Here is a 21,873-nt window from a genome sequence, read left to right as displayed (position 1 = left end):
AAAATGGTCAGTGAATTTAGTAGGGCCCTAATTATGGAGAAAGCACTAATTAGGGCCCAGAATTCCCCACTTGCCTTCAACAGCTGGGAAGGATAGGAGGTCCACCTCCTAGACAGTAACCAGTGGCACTAAGAGAACCACAATGTGCCTGTGGCCTTTGACTGAGAGGAGACACTTCTGGCAGAAATCTAAGGCTAAACCTGACCAGCTACAGCTAATTTGTTCTTTTGACTCCCGTGCTGCCGCTGTGTGGGAAGTGAAGGAAGGTCTGTTTGCCTTCACCACATCTTCAACCAAATCTCACAGGGCAGAACTGTTGTACGTGATGCAAAGCCTGGTTAATCTGAGCTGCTCTTCTCCGTGACAGCACAGAATGTTTGTATGTCTTGCAGACAAAAGCACTTGGATGTCCTCAGCACTGTCTGCTTCTGCCTTGCATTGCACAGTTGTGAGGGCACAAATGCCAAGCCTTCCCTGCTCCCATCTCAGCAAGCCAGCGTTGCTCGCTGTGGTTCTCTTGGTGTATTATTAAAAGGCAATATCACTGGTAACTAAGCCAGTGAGCATTTCACCCTTCTAAAACAGGACAGTGCTATAAACTAAGCAGTCAAAAGAGAAGCAGTGGTGGAAAAAAAATGACAAAACCAATTGTCTCAGGTGTTAAATCTTTCACATGCATTCTGGGTAAGAGGGCCGTAATGCAGAACCCTATCAGACAACGCAGGAATGCAGCATACACTGACCTGTGTACATTTTCCATTGCTGCTACTTCTGCTAGAGCAGCTAGGCTAAAGAATGCAGACACAGCTGGCATGCCTGGCGTAATACTATGAGCGTCCTCTGCTTCTGTGCTTCTTGAGCATTCGTCGTTGCAATCGGTCTCCGCACTTGATGTTTTTTGGAGACTACTCTGTGGTAGCTCCTTTGGTTTTTCCTCTATAACAAAAGAAAGAAAGTAAAACTTGCAGGCAGCGGGGCAACAAAGTCAGCTACAGCTGTGTACTGAACAGTGCTTAGTATAAAGATGTTAACATGCATTTTTCCATCATTAATTGAGACTATCATCTGTAATCCAAATTTACTACTGGGGCTCTCTGCCTCCCTCTAATGGCTGGATGACATAGAAGTTTATGCTATGCACTGTGATCTAACACATTTGGATTTTTTTGCTCAGCCAGTGGAAGCTAATGCTTTTAAAAAATCCAAAGATCCCGAGTTCAATCCCCACTGCTGATGACCTACCTATGGACATCACATTACCCGTCTTTATATACACTACAGGGCCCAATTTCACATCCATTAAAACTGCACCCGCTATGCAGGCACAGTACCTTCGCTTTGCTGGATCGATAGCATGTTATCTTAAGAGAGGTAAACTATGTTCCAGCACTCTCTCTGTGTGCCTCTCCCACTCCTCATACAGAAGTTTAGAGACAGATTTTTTTTGACATCTAAAATTTTTATCCAACAGTAAATTGCCTATTTGGAGCTTATTGAGTCCCTAGATGGTATGACCCAATTGGTACCTGTTTTTATAGAATTATTTTTCCAGTACAGGCTTATGACCTCTTCCCTACTAGGGATATGTTTCCCTACTAGTTTACTTATACCTCAGGACCACTCTCAATAATCTAGATTTATCATAAATTTAGACTCTCGTCTCCTTACCCTGAGCCCCTCCTGCTGGTGACACTCGGCCATCTGCTGTCCGAACAAGATGTGTGATCTTAGTTTTCCTCGCTTTCCTCTTTTGGCTACCAACCAAGGGTTCATGCAGCAGTGCTGGCTCTGGAGTATTTGGGACAGATACAGAAGTTTTATTCTTCCGTGCAGGCTCACTGGGGTTTTTGTCTTCTGCAAGTATGGCTGAAATGGGACAAGTCAGTTACAATTACAAGTCAAACGTAAAACACTAGAATTGCTAACTATACGCACATTCATATCTGTCTGCACATGACACTTACAATACTCACTAATGGGACTGCATGAAATTTGCAGGGCTCGAGTCATGGAAGTGTTTGTGAGCTGCACCTTGTGTTTTGGATTTGCAAGGAATAGCATTGGACCAATTCTTGCAGGTTTCTCTGAGGTTCAAGTTTCTATTGTTTTAAAAAGATCTAGCGAGTACAAACTGTGACAGACTGACAATATCCTGCAACATCCTGGACACACCTTGTGGAATTAAGAGAAACTTTATTGAATTAAGGCTAATACCTTTGGGGTCTATTATATTAAAACATAATAGTGCATGTTATTGGGGAACTGTATGCAACTCCTCTAGGAGGGGGACCCTAATGTAATTCCTCTGATTTTCGGTCCTTTGAAGCCATCCCTTGAAGAGGTTCGCATATACTAGTTTAAAATGATGCATCCGAAGAAGTGAGGTTTTAACTCACAAAAGCTTATGCCCAAATAAATCTGTTAGTCTTTAAGGTGCCACCAGACTCCTTGTTGTTTTTGTAGATACAGACTAACACGGCTACCCCCTGATAGTTTAAAATGGATTCTCCAGAGGCCAAGAGACAGAAAAAGGATTTTTGGATAAATAGCCTGGTTTTAAACAGGCTCAGGGCCTTCTTCCTGATCCAGAAAATGGCCAGGCCATTAGAGTAGGGTTGGAAAGACTGGGCTTACGGAGGACCCATTAAACTGTGAGCTGAAATTGTAATGAACTTGACACCAGAAGGAAATTCTTTGGGTGGGGTTCTGAAGGACTGCTCCTGCCAGAGCCTATGTTAGTGTTGGGGGTTAACTCTGGTAAGCTTATTGGCATGCATGTAGGTCCCTTTTATTGTTCTCTGTAGCGCTTTTAGCTTAAGAATTAAACAGGCTTGCATAAGAAGTGCTGTCTGGCACTTTATAAGAGAAAGTTACTTATCTTAAAATAACTGTTCTTCAAGACATGTGGTTCCCTACCTGTATTCCACTGCAGGTATGTAAGTGTGCCATGCTTGGAGCTGGAGATTTTGAAAGCAGCATCCATTGGCCCGCATCTGCACCCTGGCTCACCTTGTGTCTCAAATGCAGGGGATAAAGGGTGAGGTGGACTGACCACCCCTCCAGTTCCTTCTCTATGGTGAATCAGAGAAGATCTAAAGCATAGGGGAAGGAGAGGAGGGGTAGTGGAATACAGAGAGGGATCACGCATCTCGTAGAACCTCCAGTTACTATAAGGCAAGTAACCTTCTCTTCTTTGAGTGCTGGTCCCTATGCGAATTCCACTTTGGGCGATCGACAAGCAGTACTCAGAGAGGAGGAGCATGTGAGGTTGTAGACAGCAGAGTCGAACGAAGGACTGCCATTCCAAAAAATGCTGAGGAGTCCTGTACCAATGCATGGTGTCTTGCAAATGTGTGGATGGTGCTCCTCATAGATTCCTTGCAGATATCACGTAAAGGCACCTCTTGAAGAGATTCCATAGATGTTGCTTGCTCTTACCGCAAGAGAAGGAGGAAAGATTAGACAGCTGATAGCCGAGCAAAATAAAGCCAAAGATTCCTTTTGCAATTCTTTGAGAGGATATAGCCTGACGCCTGACCCCTGACCCTAAACTATGGCGACAAATAGTTTAGGAGACCTTCTGATTGTTTTTGTTCTCTGCAGGTAAAAGGCCTCTGAACATTGAGGGGGTGGAACCTCCTTTCTACTGGGGATGTGCATAGTTTTGGGAAGTAAGTGAATTGAGAGTGTAAACATAATGAAACTTTGTCCTTATGGAATATAGTATACGGAGGATTTGGTATTAGTGTTCCAAGCTCACCAACCCCCTTGGCTGAGGTGATAGCTACCAGGAATGAGACTTTCCTGGATGGGAGAGACATGGAGCAAGAAGCTAATGGTTCAAAAGGAGACTTTGTGAGTACTGAGAGAACAAAGTTAGAGTCCCATTGAGCATAGGCTTTTTTATAGGCAGAATGGTTCTGATTAGGCCTTTCTAGAATCTGCTACTCAGTGAGGTGCGTAAAGATCAAGTAGCCCTATGAAGGTGGATGGTATGCACGGATTGCTGCCAAGTGGACCCATACGGTGCTGATAGACAAACCTATCATCATTAAGGAAAGAATATAGTCCAGAAGGAAAAGAATATCTGCAGCCTCTGGGGGTATAAGTCTTCGATGCACCCAGACAAAAAAATGCTTCCACTAGGCTAGGTAACATTTTCTAGTGGAATCCTTGGAAAAGATATTCTGTACAGCTTGAGAACATGATCACTCTGAAGATGACATCCAGCCAAAAGCCAGGCTCTGAGATGAAGTGGACGTGGGTTGGTATGCTTGATCTTGTCATTCTCCAGGTTAGGAGATTGGGAAGAATGACTGGTGCCTGAAACAACATACATAGGAAGTTCAGGAACCAAAACTGTCTAGGCCAGTTTGGGGCAATGAGAATGACTTGTGCCCTGTCCAGCCAAATCTTGTGTAAAACCTGAGGCAGGGTGGTAGTGAAGGGAAGGCATAGTTCAGATGATCTGACCATGAAAAGAGTAGAGTAGGATGAGAAAACAGAAATTCTACCCCTCTGGCTGAGAGACAGTACGATTTCTCGGACCCCTTCGGGGGTAGGGGCCAGGCTGCTCTATCTGGCTCCAGGATGGCTCTGTTAATAAGGAGCGCTATTTGACTGGAGCGGGAAGACTGAAGGATGCCCAGGAGCTTGTGCCCCTCAAGAGGAATCTGCAGCTCTCCTGCAATTCTGCAAAGGACTTCCTGGAATTGATTATAGTTATCGGGGGGTGGAAGGGATGGAGACATTGGAGTTACTGCCTCATCTGGAGACTAAAATGGCAATCTCATCAGTTCTGGTGCAACTGCTGGATCCAGCACATTTTCCTCATCCGAAGTGGGATCTGGGGGCAGCGCCGGCTGTTCTTTCATGGGGAGGGAAGAAGCGACTCCCTAGCAGATTGGGCTGACTCTGTGGGATGGTACTGGTTCCATAGCCCCCAGTATGGCCAATAGGATGGATTGAATGAGGGTTGTAGAGGTCCCCATGGCATGAGGTACCGACGGCTCTGAGGCAGGTGATGAGGTGGATGTTGGGCACAAGCTGGTCCAGCTCTTCTGACCAGGAAGGTGCGTCTTGGAGGAGGGAATAACGGTTCATCAGGCACTTCAGAATCTCCCGATGAGGAGAAAGCCATTCTGGTTCCAATGGCGGAACTGATGGTGCCACTGGAGGGAAATCATAGCCTAAAGATGGAATGGGAGACAGACTCCTCCCATTCCCATTCTCTAGCTGGAGTAATAATCTCTCTCAAGGGGAAGGGACTTGATAGATGGGGAGACTCTGGGTCTGGGAGAGCGAAGAAGTCCTCAGGAGGAGCATAGGTCTTGGCTTTTCCTGGAGTGAGAGGGGTCCTGTCCACCCAAACCACCAGAGCCACTGTAGAAACAGTCAGTGCCACAGCTGTTGAAGACAAAGATGGTATCATGGGTAACCAATGCTCTTGGTGAATGGTCTTCGCCAGTGTCAGGGGATCCTGGCGTTTGTGTTTGCGGGTACCGGAGGCACTGGTACCACTGAATCAGATCTGGTGCCAATGGAGTCCTAGACTTGTGGGCTTTCTTGTCATGCCTCTGAAACCTAGGCTATACTAAGTTCTCTTGGGCTGAATTTATAGACTTGCTCGGTTTAGGCGGGGCTGGATCCTACATCTTCAAAGTGGATTTGGAGGAAGACAGTCTCTTGCTTATGAGAATGCTCCCTGCTCTCCAGATAAGACCCCACAGAGGGAACTGTGAGGGCAGACTCTCTCGCTCCTGAGTCGGACCTCCTGGCAGGAGGCGCATTCCTTGCTGAGTTAGGCTGATGTATGGGGGTAGGGGGGGAAGAGGGTGTACCCAGGCCTGGGTCTGATTGCGGCCTCATGGGCTTTTCCAGTAGGTGCTTTCTAAAGCTAAGTTCTTGTCCTTCCTGGGTACGGCTGGGGAATGAGTGGGAGATTCTGCATCTCTCCACGATGTAGGCTTCTTTGATGCAGGACAAGCTGACTAAGAAGGCGTGCAGGTAGGAAGCACTAATTTTGAAGCCTGGAGTCCTGGGCAAAATTCCAGTATCCAGGGATCCAGTGGGATGGGGGCGGGGTGGGGGGGGGAAGACAGAAGGGGGCTTCTCCAGGTCTGGGAGACTTACTACTCATAAAAAACTAAAACTAGCAGATTAAAAATACCTATTTACAGATCTCTAAATATATTCACAGATAACGGAGAAAGCTGAAGCTTTGGAAACTGGAGGTTCTGACCCGGACCACACGGCGGTGAGAAGGAACCGGAGAAGTGGTTGGGTCATTTGTCTCCTCGGTCAGAGGCACGAGGTGAGCCAGGGAATGTGTGTGGACCAACAGACACTGCTTTCAAAATTCTCTGGTTCCAGGCACATGGCGCGCGCATGTGTACCCACCCTGGAATACACAGTGACCAGCACTCGCAGAACAATTACTCTGGTATTAGTCTCTGCCTAAGCAGACCTGCTTACTCTCTCTTCAGAGTCTCTTACTGTATATTCAGGGCTGGGACTGTGCCGCCTGAAATGCCCTGGTCAGAAGGGAGTGAGAGATGCATTTCCACTCAAGAGAGGCGACGGCCAGGGCAACTTGAAGCCTAGGGGGCCTTTGCTAGACTATAGAGGGGGAGTACAGATGCTGTTGCCCTGAACTGTGACACAAACAGTGGGTGAAATCCTGGCACCACGGATATCAATGAAAATAGGATTTAACCCAGTATGTAAAAGACCCTAGACTAGGAGTGGCTAAGTGGTCACCAATGTACTCACCCCCACTCCCCCAAACTCCTTTGTTTGGCAAAGTATGGAAACTGCTTGCTGTATGAGGACTACTTTGTGAGTTGTAGTCTGCTATAGAAGTAATACAACATTTGCAAATTTGACACCATCAGATCAGGATTAAACAAAGACTGTGAATGGCTATCCAACTACAGAAGCAGTTTCTCCTCCCTTGGTGTTCACACCTCAACTGCTAGCAGAGCACCTCACCCTCCCTGATTGAACTAACCTTGTTATCTCCATACTGATTTATACCTGCCTCTGGAGATTTCCATTACTTGCATCTGAAGAAGTGAGGTTTTTATCCACGAAAGCTTATGCTCCCAATACTTCTGTTATTCTTAAAGGTGCCACAGGACCCTCTGTTGCTTTTTACAGACTCAGACTAACACGGCTACCCCTCTGATACTAACATAATACTTAGCACTCAGAGTGCTTTTTATCTTCAGAGTGAGTTACAAGCATTAACAAATCACCTCTGTGACTGGCTAAGGATAATCCCCACTTTACAGATAGGGAAACTGGAGGCAAAGATAAGTTAAATGACTTGCATAAAGTGAGAGTAAGGGAGTCAAAGCCACAATTAAAACGCTGGAGTTCCCGACTCACATTCTCAATCCACTCTCCCCACTTACCCTTTGCTGTCTACCCCAATAGATAATATTGTTGCCTTTTAAAAATAGTAAATACACAAGTAAGGCAATGGTTAAAAGGAAGAAAAAAAACAAGACAGATTAAAAGGTGAACACTTAAAAGAGAAATCAGACAAGGAATAAAATGCCGTGATAGAAATAGTGTATACCTGAATACAGACTATGTTACGACGGCTACAGCAGCACAGTTATAGTACTGCAGCTGTGCCTCCGTAAGAGTTGTAATATAGACACTTTCTACATAGACAGAAGGGGATTTTCCATCTATGTACTTAAGCCACCTCTCTGAGAGGTGGTAGCTAGATTGACGTCAGAATTCTTCCGTTGACCTAGCTACGTCTACAGTGGGGGTTAACTATATCACATAGGACACAATATTTTTCACTACCCTGAGCAATGTAACTAGGTCAATCTAGCTACAACCAGTTTTTGTCTTTAAGTGGGAGATATCTTTATTTTTCTTTTATTAGTTAAGGGTGTGTAAACTGTATGCATGTGTGCATTAGCACTTCTCAAGTCCTCGGGGGAAATGCCAAGAAATAATCTCCAGATTTAGTTCACCGTAAAATATGGTCTCCTAAAAATAATTCGGTCTGCATGCATGCTTCTAGATTGGTAAAAGCATATAGAGGCTCTCAGCTAACACTTCTGCTTATTAGATGCTGTTAGCCTCCATGCATCAGAAGTGTGGTGTTAAACTCTGGGCAGGAGATGGGGGAGGAGCAGGAAGCAGACCAACCACTACATGCAACAGTGAAATCTAGTGAATCTAGTAAATTTAGATTTAGTGAAATCTAAAGAGGAAGTTCCACCTGAGTCTGAAGACTCTACTTAAAAGAGTAACAATAATTTGGCTTTAATACTCAGATCAGGGGTTCTCGAACTTCATTGCACCGCCACCTCCTTCTGACAATAAAAATTACTACACGACCCCAGGAGGGGGGAATCGAAGCCTGAGCCCACCCGAGCCCCACTGCCCCAGGCGGGAGGAGGAGAGGGCCAAAGCTGAAGCCCAACGGCTTCAGTCCCAGGCAGGGGGCCTGTAACCTGAGTCCCAACACACAGGGCTTAAACCCTCAGGCTTTGACTTTGGGTGGTGGGGCTCAGGCTTTGGCCCCAGGCCTCAGCCAGTTTAAGCCAGCCTTGGTGACCCCATTAAAATGTTTGAGAACTGCTGACTTAGATATTCAACCAGATAAACAGATTACACTGCCATGGGCAAAATCATAACCAGGGTTTATAACTGACTCCAAAGGCTTGAGAGCCCAAGCTGAAAGATCCACACAGCTATTTTTAATGCGCTAGCTCACGCTCCACTAACACAAGTTTGTCCACTTGGGCTGGGAGGCTGGCTCCCAGGTGCAGTGTAGACATACCCTGAATGGACAGCCTCCTCTTGAGATGTCCTATTTTGTGCTTTATAAGGACTGATTATGTGTTAATCTGACGATTTAGTTGGAATTCAAAAGTGTAGCTAACACTTGGATTTGGTGACTTGATCTTAATTTGACCTTATTTTGACAATTGTATTGTTTAATCCTTAGTTTAGAGGAGTTTGTCGTGGTTTAATCTGAACATTATGTTTTCTTGATTTTATTTTTGATTGTTAGCTTGAATAAAAGTATAAAAATATACCGAGTCATATTGCTTTCAAACAATTTGGATCAGAACCACTAAGGATCCATGTAGGATGGGCTCCTCTTGAAAGTAACCCTTCAGTTCTCACAATACAAAATAATAAAAAATCCAAGAACTAAAAAAGTAAAAACCCAGAAAGGAGAAATAGGCAATGGTTATAACAGAGGAAGAACTAGAAAGAGGTTAAAAACCATAAGAAAATAGGCAAAGGTGAAGGTTAAACAAAAGAGAGTAAAACATACTTAGGTCTGGGCTTAAGAAACTGTGCAAAGTTTAGGCACAGGGCTAAGTACACGATTCTCTCCCCATACAGTTCAATCCAAATCTGAACAGGTAAACATCAAGTGATCCATCCCGTCGCCCATTCCCAGCTTCTGGCAAACAGAGGCTAGGGATACCATCCCTGCCCAGCCTGGCTAATAGTCATTGATGGACTATCCTCCATGAACTTATCTAGCTCTTTTTTGAACCCTGTGATAGTCTTGGCCTTCACAACATCCTCTTGCAAAGAGTTCCACAGCTTGACTGTGTGTTATGTGAAGAAATACTTACTTTTGTTTGTTTTAAACCTGCTGCCTATTAATTTCATTGGTTAACCCCTACTACTTGTGTTATGAGAAGAAGTAAATAACACTTCCTTATTTACTTTCTCCACACCAGTCATGATTTTATAGACCTCTATCATATCCCCCCTTAGTCGTCTCTTTTCTAAGCTGAAAAGTCTTATTAAATCTCCTCATATGGAAGCTGTTCCATAACACTAATCATTTTTGTTGCCATTTTCTGTACCTTTCCCAATTCCAATATATCTTTTTTGAGATGGGGCGACCACATCTGCACGCTGTATTCAAGATGTAGTTGTACCATGGATTTATATAGTAGAATTATGATATTTTCTCTTATTATCGATCCCTTTTCAAATGATTCCCAACATTCTGTTCGCTTTTTTGACTGCTGCTGCACATTGAGTGGATGTTTTCAGAGAACTATCCACAATGACTCCAAGATCTCTTTCTTGAGAGGTAACAGCTCTCATTTTTAATTTAGACCCCATCATTTTATATGTATAGTTGGGATTATGTTTTCCAATGTGCATTACTTTGCATTTATCAACATTGATTTTCATCTGCCATTTTGTTGCCCAGCTCTACCCCCTTTACAGTGCAGTGGTTGGGAGTAATCCCTACCTTCCCCACAAGTACTCTCCTTACAGCTCACCTCTGCCACTGTGCCTACAAAGCACAGCTGGCTGATAGTGGCTGGGAAGGTGATGAGGTATTATCCTCCCCTTCTCACTTCCAATTACTTAGTACCACTGTTTTATTGGAATTAAAAAAGAAATCTTTCACACCCAAAGAAGAAATAGCTTGTATTAGCAATACTGTGTACAACATGACTATGATGAGACAAAATCCAAATAAGTGCCCAGTGCAAAGAGAGTCCATACATCCCACAATCCCACAGCTGCAGAATTCGCCATGGAATTTATCCTTGCTGAAGAATTGTGCTCCAGGATTCACACTTGCATCCCCCTCCCCAAGCAGAATCTCCCCCTGGCCATGTGGGTTATAGAGCAGGGAGTGGGAGGGGGAGAGGAGGAGCAAGAGGTTCTCTGGGAGTGGGGCACAAAGAAACTGGGGTCCTGCAGGACCTACTGCCATAATATCAGGAACAGGATAAAAATAGAATGGGTATTTTGTATATTTATATATGATATATAATAATAATAAAAAAAAAAAGAAAGGCCTTCCGTGTTGCAAAAAACACGAACGCCCCGGCCAGCAGCCACCACTCTCTGGCCACCCAGCTCTGAAGGCAGTGCCGCTGCCAGCACTGCCACAGTTACTTCTGCGCTGCTGCTGGCGGTGGTGCTGCCTTCAGAGTTGAGCGGCCGGGGAGATCATGTTGTCTGCAGCACAGGAGGACTATTTTTTAAACCCCATTCCCGTCTCACTATACCCACTTCAATTGCTTGTGCATTGTTTGTTGAATTTTTATCCTGCTCCCACTATTACGGCAATGGGATCGCAGTTCTGCTACGGGGTAGAGCCCTTCCAAAAAACAAACCGTTTCAGATTACAGGTAATGAAAGGGGAGGCATGACAAATTCCATGAATGACCGGGGGGGGGGGGGGGGGGGAAGTAATGACCGGGGGGGGGGGGGGGGGGGAGGAAAGGGCGACTGGAAATGCAGGAACCTTCCAACTTCTGAACACTACAGTGAAAACTAGTATGTTCTCTGACTTTCACTGTCCTGTGTGGATTGGTTGTTTGTGCCAACCCTTCTGCACCCTCTCTGGAGTCTCTTCTCATCAGCTTCATTCTGTTCCTCTTATTCCTTTTCCTTCCGTTTGCTTTCCAGTTAGCTGATCCCCTTCTAAGTAACCAACCCTTCACCCCAAAATAAAATAAAAGGAATCAACAGTACATTTGCTGCCCTTCCATTGTTCACTCTGCTTGTGTTCTACTTCCCCCCCACCTTGTATCCATCCTATTTACACAATGCTGTCTCACTGTTTCCTTGTACTCCCCTGTCTCTATCTATATGCTTTTTTCTTGTCTTTTATTTAGACAGTCTTTTTATTCTGTGTTTGTACAGCACCTAGCACAACGGGGTTCCGGTCTATGACTGGTGCTCCCAGGAGCTACTGCACGACAACAAAACAACATCTATTACACAAACATCCACACTTTTCTAGCTCTCATGGTTGCCAAGAAAACATTGAAAACATGAACGATGAGTGAAATGAAGCAGCATTTTCCACTGAGAGGTGTAAACTGCTCCATTCATCTCCACGGGATGTTAAATCTAAAACCTAAAGGCAAACGTTTACATTTCAATATGGCTAACTCTTTCACGACTTATTATTTTTAGCAGAAACATCCAGCTGAAGGTGATATCTCACAATCATCCCACAATCATAAACTACCTCCCATGCCTCCCCAATGGCCAAAAGCCCCACCTGTCCCTGATCCACTTATCAAAACATCCAGTTTCCCCCATTTCCATTTTTTTATGCAGTTGCATTTGTCAATACAAAAAATCTGTGACACAGAAAACGAGGCCAGCACAAATTAACAACATTTCATACCAAATTAAACACAAGGGGAAATTACTCATTATAATATTTCATTATTTACATTAAAAAAATAAGAGGTTTTTAATTAAAGCTGCTACAGATTTTCCAGTTTGCTACACCAGAACGATGCAGAATCCAGGGCCTTGCTGAAAAAAATTAGGCCCTGCTTGCCTAGGAATGCATGGAGCCTTTACTATTAAGGTCTGGATAGAATGGGTGAGATGGCATCATTTTATCCCAGGGCTGTAACTACACTGAATTTTTGCTTAACATTTCTCACTACTGCAATAGTACCAGTGCACTTCCACTGGACAAGGCGCCAGATTTTTAAGAATTGTCTATTCCTGTACAGAGCATGTCTAGGAGACACTGGTAAAAATGCCAATGGTTGCCAAAGGCCTGTCTACACTAGAACGCCCACCAGTAGAACTGGTGATACTACAATGGCAGGACATTTTAAAAAGCAGCTCAGGGTAGACTGGGCTAAGAGTGTGCCCATAATCACACAAAATTAAGACATCAATTATTTGCTCCCTGCCTGTACTGCTCTTGTGTGTTTCTTTGCTCAAACTATTTCCATTTCTGCTGGGATTCCAATATTTCCGGATAGAAACATAAGAGAAGACTAAGGGTAGGTCTACACTTACCCGGTAGTTCGGCGGCATGCAAATCCAACTTCTGGGTTCGACTTATCGCGTCTTGTCTGGACGAGATAAGTCGAACCCGGAAGTGCTCGCCGTCGACTGCGGTACTCCAGCTCGGCGAGAGGAGTACGCGAAGTCAACGGGAGAGCCTGCCTGCTGCGTCTGGACCGTAGTTAGGTAAGTTCGAACTAAGGTACTTTGAACTTCAGCTACGTTATTCACGTAGCTGAAGTTGCGTACCTTAGTTTGAATTGGGGGGTTAGTGTAGACCTGCCCTAAGTCTGCTGAGCTGTTCATCCAAAGATCTCCAAAAGACTTTACAAAAGGTGGGTAAAGTTCTTTCTTATTTTGCACATGAGGAAGTTGAGGCACAGAGTCAGAATGACTTGGCTAAAGTCACACGGTGAGCCAATGGCTGAGTTGGAAATAGAAGATAAAATTTTCAAAAGTGTCTAAGTGGTTTAGTCTCCTAAATTCCATTTGCAAAAGTGACTTAGGCACTTGGGACCAGATTTACAAAGGTATTTAGATGATTGAAGCTACAAATAGGTGCCTAGTGGGATTTTCAAAATCCCCTAAAAGCAGGTGACTTCAATGGGCGTTACGCACTTAGTGCTTCCGTAAATCCCACTAGGCACCTATCTCCATCTTGGGTACCTAAATACCTTTGTAAATCTGGCCCTTAAGGGTCTGAGTTTCATTGAAAGTCAATGGGACTTAGAATCCGAAAATGCCCAACTCACTTCTGAAAATTTGACACAGAATCTAGATCCTCTTAATCCCAGTCCTGAATTCTAATCAGTACTTTATATCAGCAGCTTTCTATAACAGAATCACACAGTTCTTTCCCGGATGACCTTTATATGACAAATAAACAATGTTGTGAAGTTCCAAGTTTTCCTTACTTTAAGATGCAACCCTGCATGGAGCTAACCAATCTGGCCTCAGTCCAGCAAAACACATAAGCACATTCTTAATGTTTAAGCAGTGGGACTACTCACATGCTTAACTGTTAAGCACATGCTTATGTGTTTTCCTGGACTGGGGCCAGAGTGCTTAACAGCTGGCAGGATCGAGTCCTTTATTACAATGTGTATTTCACCTTGTATCAGAAATTTTTTAAAAATCAAAGTGCTTTTGAGCTTTGGAGGATTTTTTGTTTTTCGGTTGTAGATACGAAGATATATATTTTTTTTAAACTCATATATTTATTCAATGGTTCCCCTATTTTTTCTAATGAGGATTCAGCAAAACAGAAACATATTTCCTAGCAGATGACCTATACAACTCATTCATAATTTAGGCATGGTAATTTGAAAGGTACTCAGTAAGAACTCTACCTACATATTATACCAATACTCAGTCTCACATCCAGCCATTAAGAAAGGTACTTACTTCTTGTAAACAACCACCACAACATATACTTGTGCAAGTAAGTATATTGTTATATACCACTGACCACACAAAATTTCTTTATCACTGAATGCTTCACAGCTGGGTACAGTCTATGCATTCCAATATAGTACAAATAGGCCACACAGGTCACAATGCAGCACACAGGCACAATAACATCGGTGGATGTGACAGGGCAGGGAATGAAGAGGGGCACCATGGCCAAGCTCCAGGGAGAAGGATTAAGCACAGGGAAATGGGGAGAGTTGGGGAGTAGGATTTAAATTGCATTATCTGAGAAAGAGGGTTAGGAGTCAGACCAGAGGAGAGGGGGAGTCTTGCAATGGGATCATCTGAAGAGATTCAAGGAGTCAGTTAAATAAAAAGAGGGAGAGAGGCTGCTCCATGCAGCAGGGTCGATATGGGAGAAGAATCTCCGGTCCACTGGTGAAAGACCAAATGGGTATGGGAAGACAAGAGGAAAAAATTTAATCTAGTGAAAAACTTCGTCAACAGCTTGGACTTTGATTCTGCACAACTTGTTCACTTGCAAATTCCCATGGGAGTTTTGAGAGTGCTGGAAATGCAGGATCAGACCCAGAGAACAGAGACAGAAATGATTTTGGAGAGCTGGAGGGGCTGGGTGAAGGGAGGGGCAAATCCACAGTGGAACTTGAAGACTAGGAAGGTGATTTTCAACTGGATTCTGTAAAGAATAGGAAGCCAGTAAAGATTTCTGAAGATGGAGGGTTGGCGAGGGGGATATATTCCTGGGTACTGGTGTGGAAAAAAAGTCACATTTTGTAGAACTGAGACACAGGGAAATCATTAATGCAGGTGTTACTCCAGTCAAGAGGTGATAAGATGAGACAATATAGAAGAGTTTTGACAGAGGAGTATTCAAGACTGTGTCTGCTATAGGGGGGATGGAGACAGAAGCAGCCAACATTAGAAAGCTGAGGTAGGTGAAAGGAATTCAGGATCAATTTCAACAACTCAGCTCCTGGTTGTAGAGGGGAAGGTGAGATTTAAGCAGAGGAGGTGGAATGATCATTAGGGGAGGTCTTCAATTAATCAGCTTTTAAAAATATTGAAACGAAGGAAGATATTGCCAGAGCCAGAAGCTGGTGAAGTTGAAGCAGACAGAAAGTGAGGTAAGGGGCCAAAAGAGTGAAAGGGATACAGAATTGAGTATCCTCTGCATGGAAGCATTACCCAAGACTGAGTTCAGAGAGAAGGTGGCCAGAAGCCTTGACTGAGTAATGCACCAGTACCTTTTTCCGGAACCTTAAACTTCTCCTTTTTGTGCTTATATTTGTTGACAATTTTGTGGAATAAGTTCTTTTTCTGAGACTGGAATGAACCTACAGACAATATTAATAATAATATATTTTTAATTAGAAGTTTTTATACAACAAAACAATTATAGCATGTCGAATATAACTCCCCCTTTAATGACTACAATGTAGTGCCTGATCCAACACCCACAGGAGTTAATTGAAGCTTTCCATTGACCTCAGCGGGCATTGGATCATTCTCCTCGAACGTGAAAGAGAGATACCAGTTTAGTTTAAGAGAGTGAGGATGACAAGAAAAGTTGACTATGTAAAAATAGCCCCTTTTCCCTCCAAACATCTGCTCTCTGTGTATATCCAGAGTCAGAGCTCTTTGGTTTCGGTGACAAAGGTAAGTTTTTACTAATTGCAGAGCTAACGCAGCTCTGGGAACTGGAGTCTCTCCTGGCTCACGCATCATCCTCAGTTTTGACTGCAGAAACTTTATTACTTAGGATGGTGCCTGAACTGCTTGACCTACAAATATCTCAGGGAAGTTTGAGCACTGGCAGTTAGAAAAACATCTTTCTGCCTGGTAAATAACATGAAAGTGGCCAAGACACAACAAACAGGTAACTCCTCCACTGCAATGCCATTTTTATGGAGTCACTTTTCAGAGCAAAAGTGCACTGTAAAGCATTACCTCCAAAAAAGTAGCAGGGAACCTAGTCTTCATGCTAGATTCAGACTAGATATAGATTCTCATACCTACATGTAAAGATAAAAGCAGTATAATCAAGCAACAAACTTGGAAACTGTAAGGTGCTGATGTACTTTGGTTTGGGAAGTTCCTGTCATCAGTCAATTTTTTCAGTTTGATATGGTAGTTAGAAGTCACAATTGAAAAGTTATAGCACTATGCAAAAAAAGGACAGTCCTCAGCTGGTACCCATCATGGGTAATTTTAGCTCAAGTCTGAACTAATTTAATTATAACTGGTTGATAAAAGTTAAATAACTTCAACAGAGTAGGCCAAATTAGTTACACAAGTTCAATCCTTCTTCAGTCCGTATGGCTGCATTCATATTACTGAGCACAGAATTTGGCCCACTTTGCATTTTTTACCACAGCAAGCCAGATGCCAGAGTTACATGGGAGTTATTCTAAGGTGAGCAAAAATGTTAACGCTATTCTTATCTACAAGTTTATTTATATCCAACAACAAAAAAAGAGCAGACAAATCTGCTGTCTGTACTTGGGCTTGTTATTAATCTATTGTAATGGTTAAAAGGGGCAGAAGTAACACCATAAATAGATTTAGTCAGCACCACGGAATTGTTTCAACCTTTGATTTTCCTGAAGGCCTGATTTTCTTTTACAGAATTTTATATTTGTCCTTTTAAGAGAGTTGCCTTCATGTATAACACCACCACGTGCCATCCTACGCCTTATCCCCTGAGCGGGAAAGACCAGGAGCATTAGGAGTGCATAGGTAAGCACGATCCACGCATGTTTGTACAGAAAAGTGTAAACTCATGGCAGTTAACATACACCGAAGAGTGCAGAGCGGCGACAAGGAGAGTAGAAGAAAGCCTCAGAATGATGACACGACCCAAAGCAACAAAGAGCTGAGTGGAGCTGATGAGCAGCCGAGAAAAGTTGAGACGGGTTAAGCAAAGCCAGGCTTGGAAAAGCACAGGCAGGCGGAGGGAAAGGTGAGGGCTGAAATCCTGGCTCCCTGAAGTCAATGGCAAAAATCCCATTGACATCAGTCGGGTTAGGATTTCACCCTAAGGCTCCAAGCAGGTCTGAATATTGGTGCAGGGCTCCATGCTAGCAGATCCCAATGAAGGGCCAAGCCCTAAAAGATGGGGAAAAAATGCATTTGGAATGACCAAAGGGGTGATTTCAGTTAGGAGGTTATCAGGATATATGGCACATTCATAGAATCATGGAATATCAGGGTTGGAAGGGACCTCAGGAGGTCATCTAGTCCAACCCCCTGCTCAAAGCAGGACCAATCCCCTGACAGATTGTTGCCCCAGATCCCTAAATGGCCCCCTCAAGGATTGAACTCACAACACTGAGTTTAGCAGGCCAATGCTCAAACCACTGAGCTATCCCTCTCATTATAAAATAGTACAGAGGTTTATACTACTATACTCTAAATCTGCATCTTATACCAACACTGCATAGAAAAGTACAGCTCAGCAGTGTCAGAGAGATTGCTGAGCACTGGAGCAGATATTCTGCACAGAAGCAGTGACTAAGGAAGCCACAGAAATAGGTTATAGGCTTTACAAATATTACACAGAATGAAGAATGTGTTTTGTTTATGATCCTCTTTCTACCATCCCTTCTAAAGAGCTCAGCACAACCAAACATTGAAACAACCCCCTCAATGGGTAGAGGTTTCATGAAAATTTCTGTTCTCAAATGGAAACTCAAGGACATGGACTTCAGTGACAGGGAAAGGAAACTCTTCTCTGTCCCCTCATTCTGGGTTTTATTTTTCCCAAATAGTCACTAGAACATCCTTCAGTGGGTATCAAATGACTGAAGTGGAGCAAAAGCGAAAGCAGGTAATTTTTGTGACATACAGTCCCAAACTTTGGCCCAACAGTCAGAAAGTTTTGATTCTATGAAAAATTCCTTCTTCATGTTAATCTATTTAGTTGGTTGATGGGCTAATTACAGATGCAGTTTGTATTGCAGGTGAGTATATTAGCATGGGATTGACAATTACCTAGGGAGGTTGTGGAATCTCCATCATTGGAGGTTTTTAAGAATAGGTTAGACAAACACTTGTCAGGGATGGTCTTGATCATACTTAGTCCTGCCTTAGTGCAGGGGAATGGACTAGATGACTTATTGAGGTCCCTTCCAGTCCTACATTTCTAAGATTCAATGAGTCTAAGAACCAAAGCTCTTGGATTGAAACACACAAACATGCAAGGAAGAAATACTAAGATGATGATACCAGGTCCAGACCTCAGGGTGCAAGTGTCACCCCTGTTATCAGTATCAGTAGAGGCCAAGGAACGAGCCAGTCATGGAGATCAAAGAATCTTTCACTCTTACAAGCTGTCCTTCTCGGTCAAAGTGCAGACTCCCTGGCCAGGGAAGGTTACACAGCTGCTGCTTGCTCCATGGAGAGAGATGTTAAGTCTCTAGGGAGGTCAACCCAACTCCATCCACCAGCACTAAATTCACAAAAAATGTAAGGTTGAAAAAGCAAACCTTAAAAGCTTGCTTGTCTTGAAATGATTTTATACAAGAAAAACTTTTGAGAACTACTGGGCTACAATGGTTTACTTGTCATTTTTGTAATGCCTTCTTGGTTTTAAAGTAAATCCTTTCCCTGCAGATATTTCTCAGCAGTTAACATAATACTCCATTTTTCTTGGGTTTTTAATGTTGCAGCAGTTGCTACCATATGGGAACTGCTTGTAGTTTACTTCTCGGTCTGTCCAGTACGCTCCCTGATATCAGAAGGAATATGCGCCACTCAGGGATTAGTGAGAATTAGCTAGAAGCAGCTGGAGTAAAGTAGCAAGCAACAAAATGAACAGACTGTGCGTGACTAACTCTAGCAACACTTGTTCAAAATTTCATGGGTGGATTTAAAAAAAATCCTCCTCCAAAAAAAATATAAAAATATAAATATATATATATATATATCAGAAGAATGGATCAAATGGCTAGCACAGTGTATTCCAACAAACGAGGCATATGTACTCGTCCTATTAAGTCTCCGGTCTCGTTTTACTAGTGCTAATAGAGTCTCTAAGGTTTCCCGCAGCAAAGCTCCCATCTCAGACATTTGTAAGGCAGATTCCAGGAGCTCAGTTCAGATACCCATTTTCACTGAGCTGCATTACTGTCCAGTTTAATTGCAACTTGCTTCAGCCCTGCTTTGGGGAGGGCTACTTACTGTGAGCTAAACGCCAAGAGTGCCAGAGCTGTGCAGAATAATTGGAGTTCTCCAAATATTTGTCTCTACACTTACCAATCTATTCTCTCTCCATTCCCAGCTATCTTTGGAGATTCAGAACTCAAGTGCTGTTTTTAAAGGCGTTGTCTGTGAACCATTTGGCGCATGGATAGCAGCACATGATCGCAAGGTAGACTTAGTGCCGAGCAGCTAAAAAGCAAGCGAAAGACTGTGGCTCCATGAAAGCAATGCTCCAAAGGAGCAATAACTTTATGGTGCTATTTCTTGATTGTACTCTGGAAATGCCGAGAGGCCTCAGCTGAGATCAGAGCCCCCTGGAGCTAGGCGCTGTGCAAACAGAATAAAAGACAATCCCTGTCTCAAATGAAAATATATTGAATTGCCACTCTTCAATGCCCCTCAACAAGTAAGTTGGGTTATTTGGCACATAAAAATCATTTTTCATAGTTCAAAAGAGAAATGATAACTACAGATTTTGCCCTACATTTCTGTAGATATGTAAATTGGCAACCCATTGTAGGTCAATGGCTTCTGCTTGATACGATGCCCCAGTGTACGTTCTGCTAAAGACGTCAATCACGAGTGATGAATTCTGGAGCAGGATGCTGTCTGTATGGGTTAAGCCTGTCTCTTTCCTCCAGTTCTCAGCAGTTTTATTATACCGTTGATATGTATGAAACAAAAATATTTAGGGTGAGATTTTCAAAACTAACTCCGTTCCCTTTGAAGTAAAATCTCCCACTGACATCAACTAGAACAGAAGTAGACCAACGTGGAATACTTTTGAAAATCTGTCCCTAAACATATTTTAGGAAACTGCTTTTTAAGGGAGAAAGTTCAGAGGTACCTTACCCATACATATAGCTTTCCTGCTCCGGTGTCTTTCAGTGGGTGGGTGTAGTTAAATTGCAGAGCTGGAGGGGTGTCACACCAGGCAGAAAAGGCACCAGCTCATTAGGGATTGGCACTTTGGGGCAAATGAAAGAAAGTGATTGGGGGAAAAAGCTAATTTGACTGATGTGCTGAATGCCCTGCTTATCCTGCTTGTTTTGATTATTCAACGGATCAGGCCTGAACTGCCTCTTGTTTAGATTGTTATAAATCAAACTCCATTTGAAGTTAACGGCTTTACAACAATACAAACTGATGTAACACCATTGTCTTCAACTGAAACAAGCAATGTATGTGATTTCTTAAGTATTTAAGACATGATTAAGAAACAGTTACTTTTAAAAAAAAATTTACTTAAGAAAAAATGACATACAACCTCTCAATCTGTCATGTCCTGGCACCCTGGAAAATATTCTGTCACATTGAAGCCTACTTACTAAATTTTTAATGGCAGTTTATGGAGCACTGATCTGATACGGTGAAAGCTTCTCGAACTACTGGGCACTAAGAATACATGGGAAGTCTATTGTATGTGCTACAAATCTGTAGACATTTGTCCAGGAGAAAGATAGTATGTTCTTAAACAAGTTTTCTCTGGCCTACATGCCGTCCTTAGGCATACGCAGCATACACGGTTGTGTAGGGCACCCAAAAATTTGGTGCACCACTGGGTCTTAGTGGCCACCAGGTATATACTGTCAGTTTCTGAATTTACTGACCAAAATCAGTTGTGCATTACTATTAATATTTACTCAGAACATGTTAATCTACAGGACCTTAGTTTAAAATTTGCTTTAAAAATATTTCACTAGTGTGTTGCTGAAGATTATAAAAATCACATCTCTAAAAAATCCTTGCATAGATTTTTAGATGCACAATTTGAGTATTCATCTTTAGCCTTAAATGCTTGGATCTTCAGACATATAGTTTTTTAAATAAATCCTTCAAAAGACCACCCTTATCTAAAATACACATGCGAGCCCGGGCTGCCGTCGGGCATAGGGGCACCGGTTTAATAATACTGCATAGGGCACCCATAATTCCTAAGGACAGCCCTGTCGCCATGCAATCATTATTACTTCTCATGTGTATCACAGTCAGACCTAGAGTCCTCAACTAAGACTGGAGCCCCATTGTGCTGGGTACTGTACTAACACACAGTAAGCAACAGTCCCGGATCTGATGAAGGGTCTATAATGACAAGACAGACAGAGGGTGGAAGGAGAACCAGAGGTACAGAGAAGTGAAGACAGCTGCACATAGTCGGTCAGTGGCAGAGGCAAGAATAGACTCTAGGTCTCCTAAGTCCCAATCCAGTGCCATATCCACTTGCCCAGTGGCTCTCAACCCTTCCAGACGACTGTACCCCTTTCAGGAGTCTGATTTCTCTTGCGTACCCCCAAGTTACACCTCACTTAAAAACGATGTGCTTACAAAATCAGACAAACATACAAAAGTGTTACTGACAAATGGCTTACTTTCTTATTTTTACCATATACTTATAAAATAAATCAATTGGAATATAAATATTGTATTTACATTTCAGTGTATAGTATATAGAGCAGT

General features: G+C 43.1%; 1 protein-coding gene across 50 annotated transcripts in view; it reads right to left on the bottom strand.

The window, feature by feature from the left end:
• Window positions 1-21,873, bottom strand: part of BBX (BBX high mobility group box domain containing) — a 201,401-nt gene that overhangs the window by 15,940 nt on the left and 163,588 nt on the right. For 44 of the 50 annotated variants that reach the window (XM_065574298.1, XM_065574435.1, XM_065574287.1 and 41 more), the window contains 3 exons: window positions 15,462-15,551; window positions 1,669-1,866; window positions 744-936 (listed from right to left, as the gene is read on the bottom strand). In XM_065574298.1, the coding sequence (XP_065430370.1) occupies window positions 744-936; window positions 1,669-1,866; window positions 15,462-15,551 (481 nt within the window). The remainder of the gene's footprint in view (window positions 1-743; window positions 937-1,668; window positions 1,867-15,461; window positions 15,552-21,873) is intronic. The other 6 variants (XM_065574488.1, XM_065574502.1, XM_065574505.1 and 3 more) reach the window with 2 other exon arrangements.

The sequence above is a fragment of the Chrysemys picta genome, chromosome 1, assembly GCF_011386835.1.
Source record: "Chrysemys picta bellii isolate R12L10 chromosome 1, ASM1138683v2, whole genome shotgun sequence".
Classification (NCBI taxonomy): Eukaryota; Metazoa; Chordata; order Testudines; family Emydidae; genus Chrysemys; species Chrysemys picta.
The sequence above is the reverse complement of the archived record's forward strand: the minus strand, read 5'-3'. Positions and strand labels throughout refer to the sequence as shown.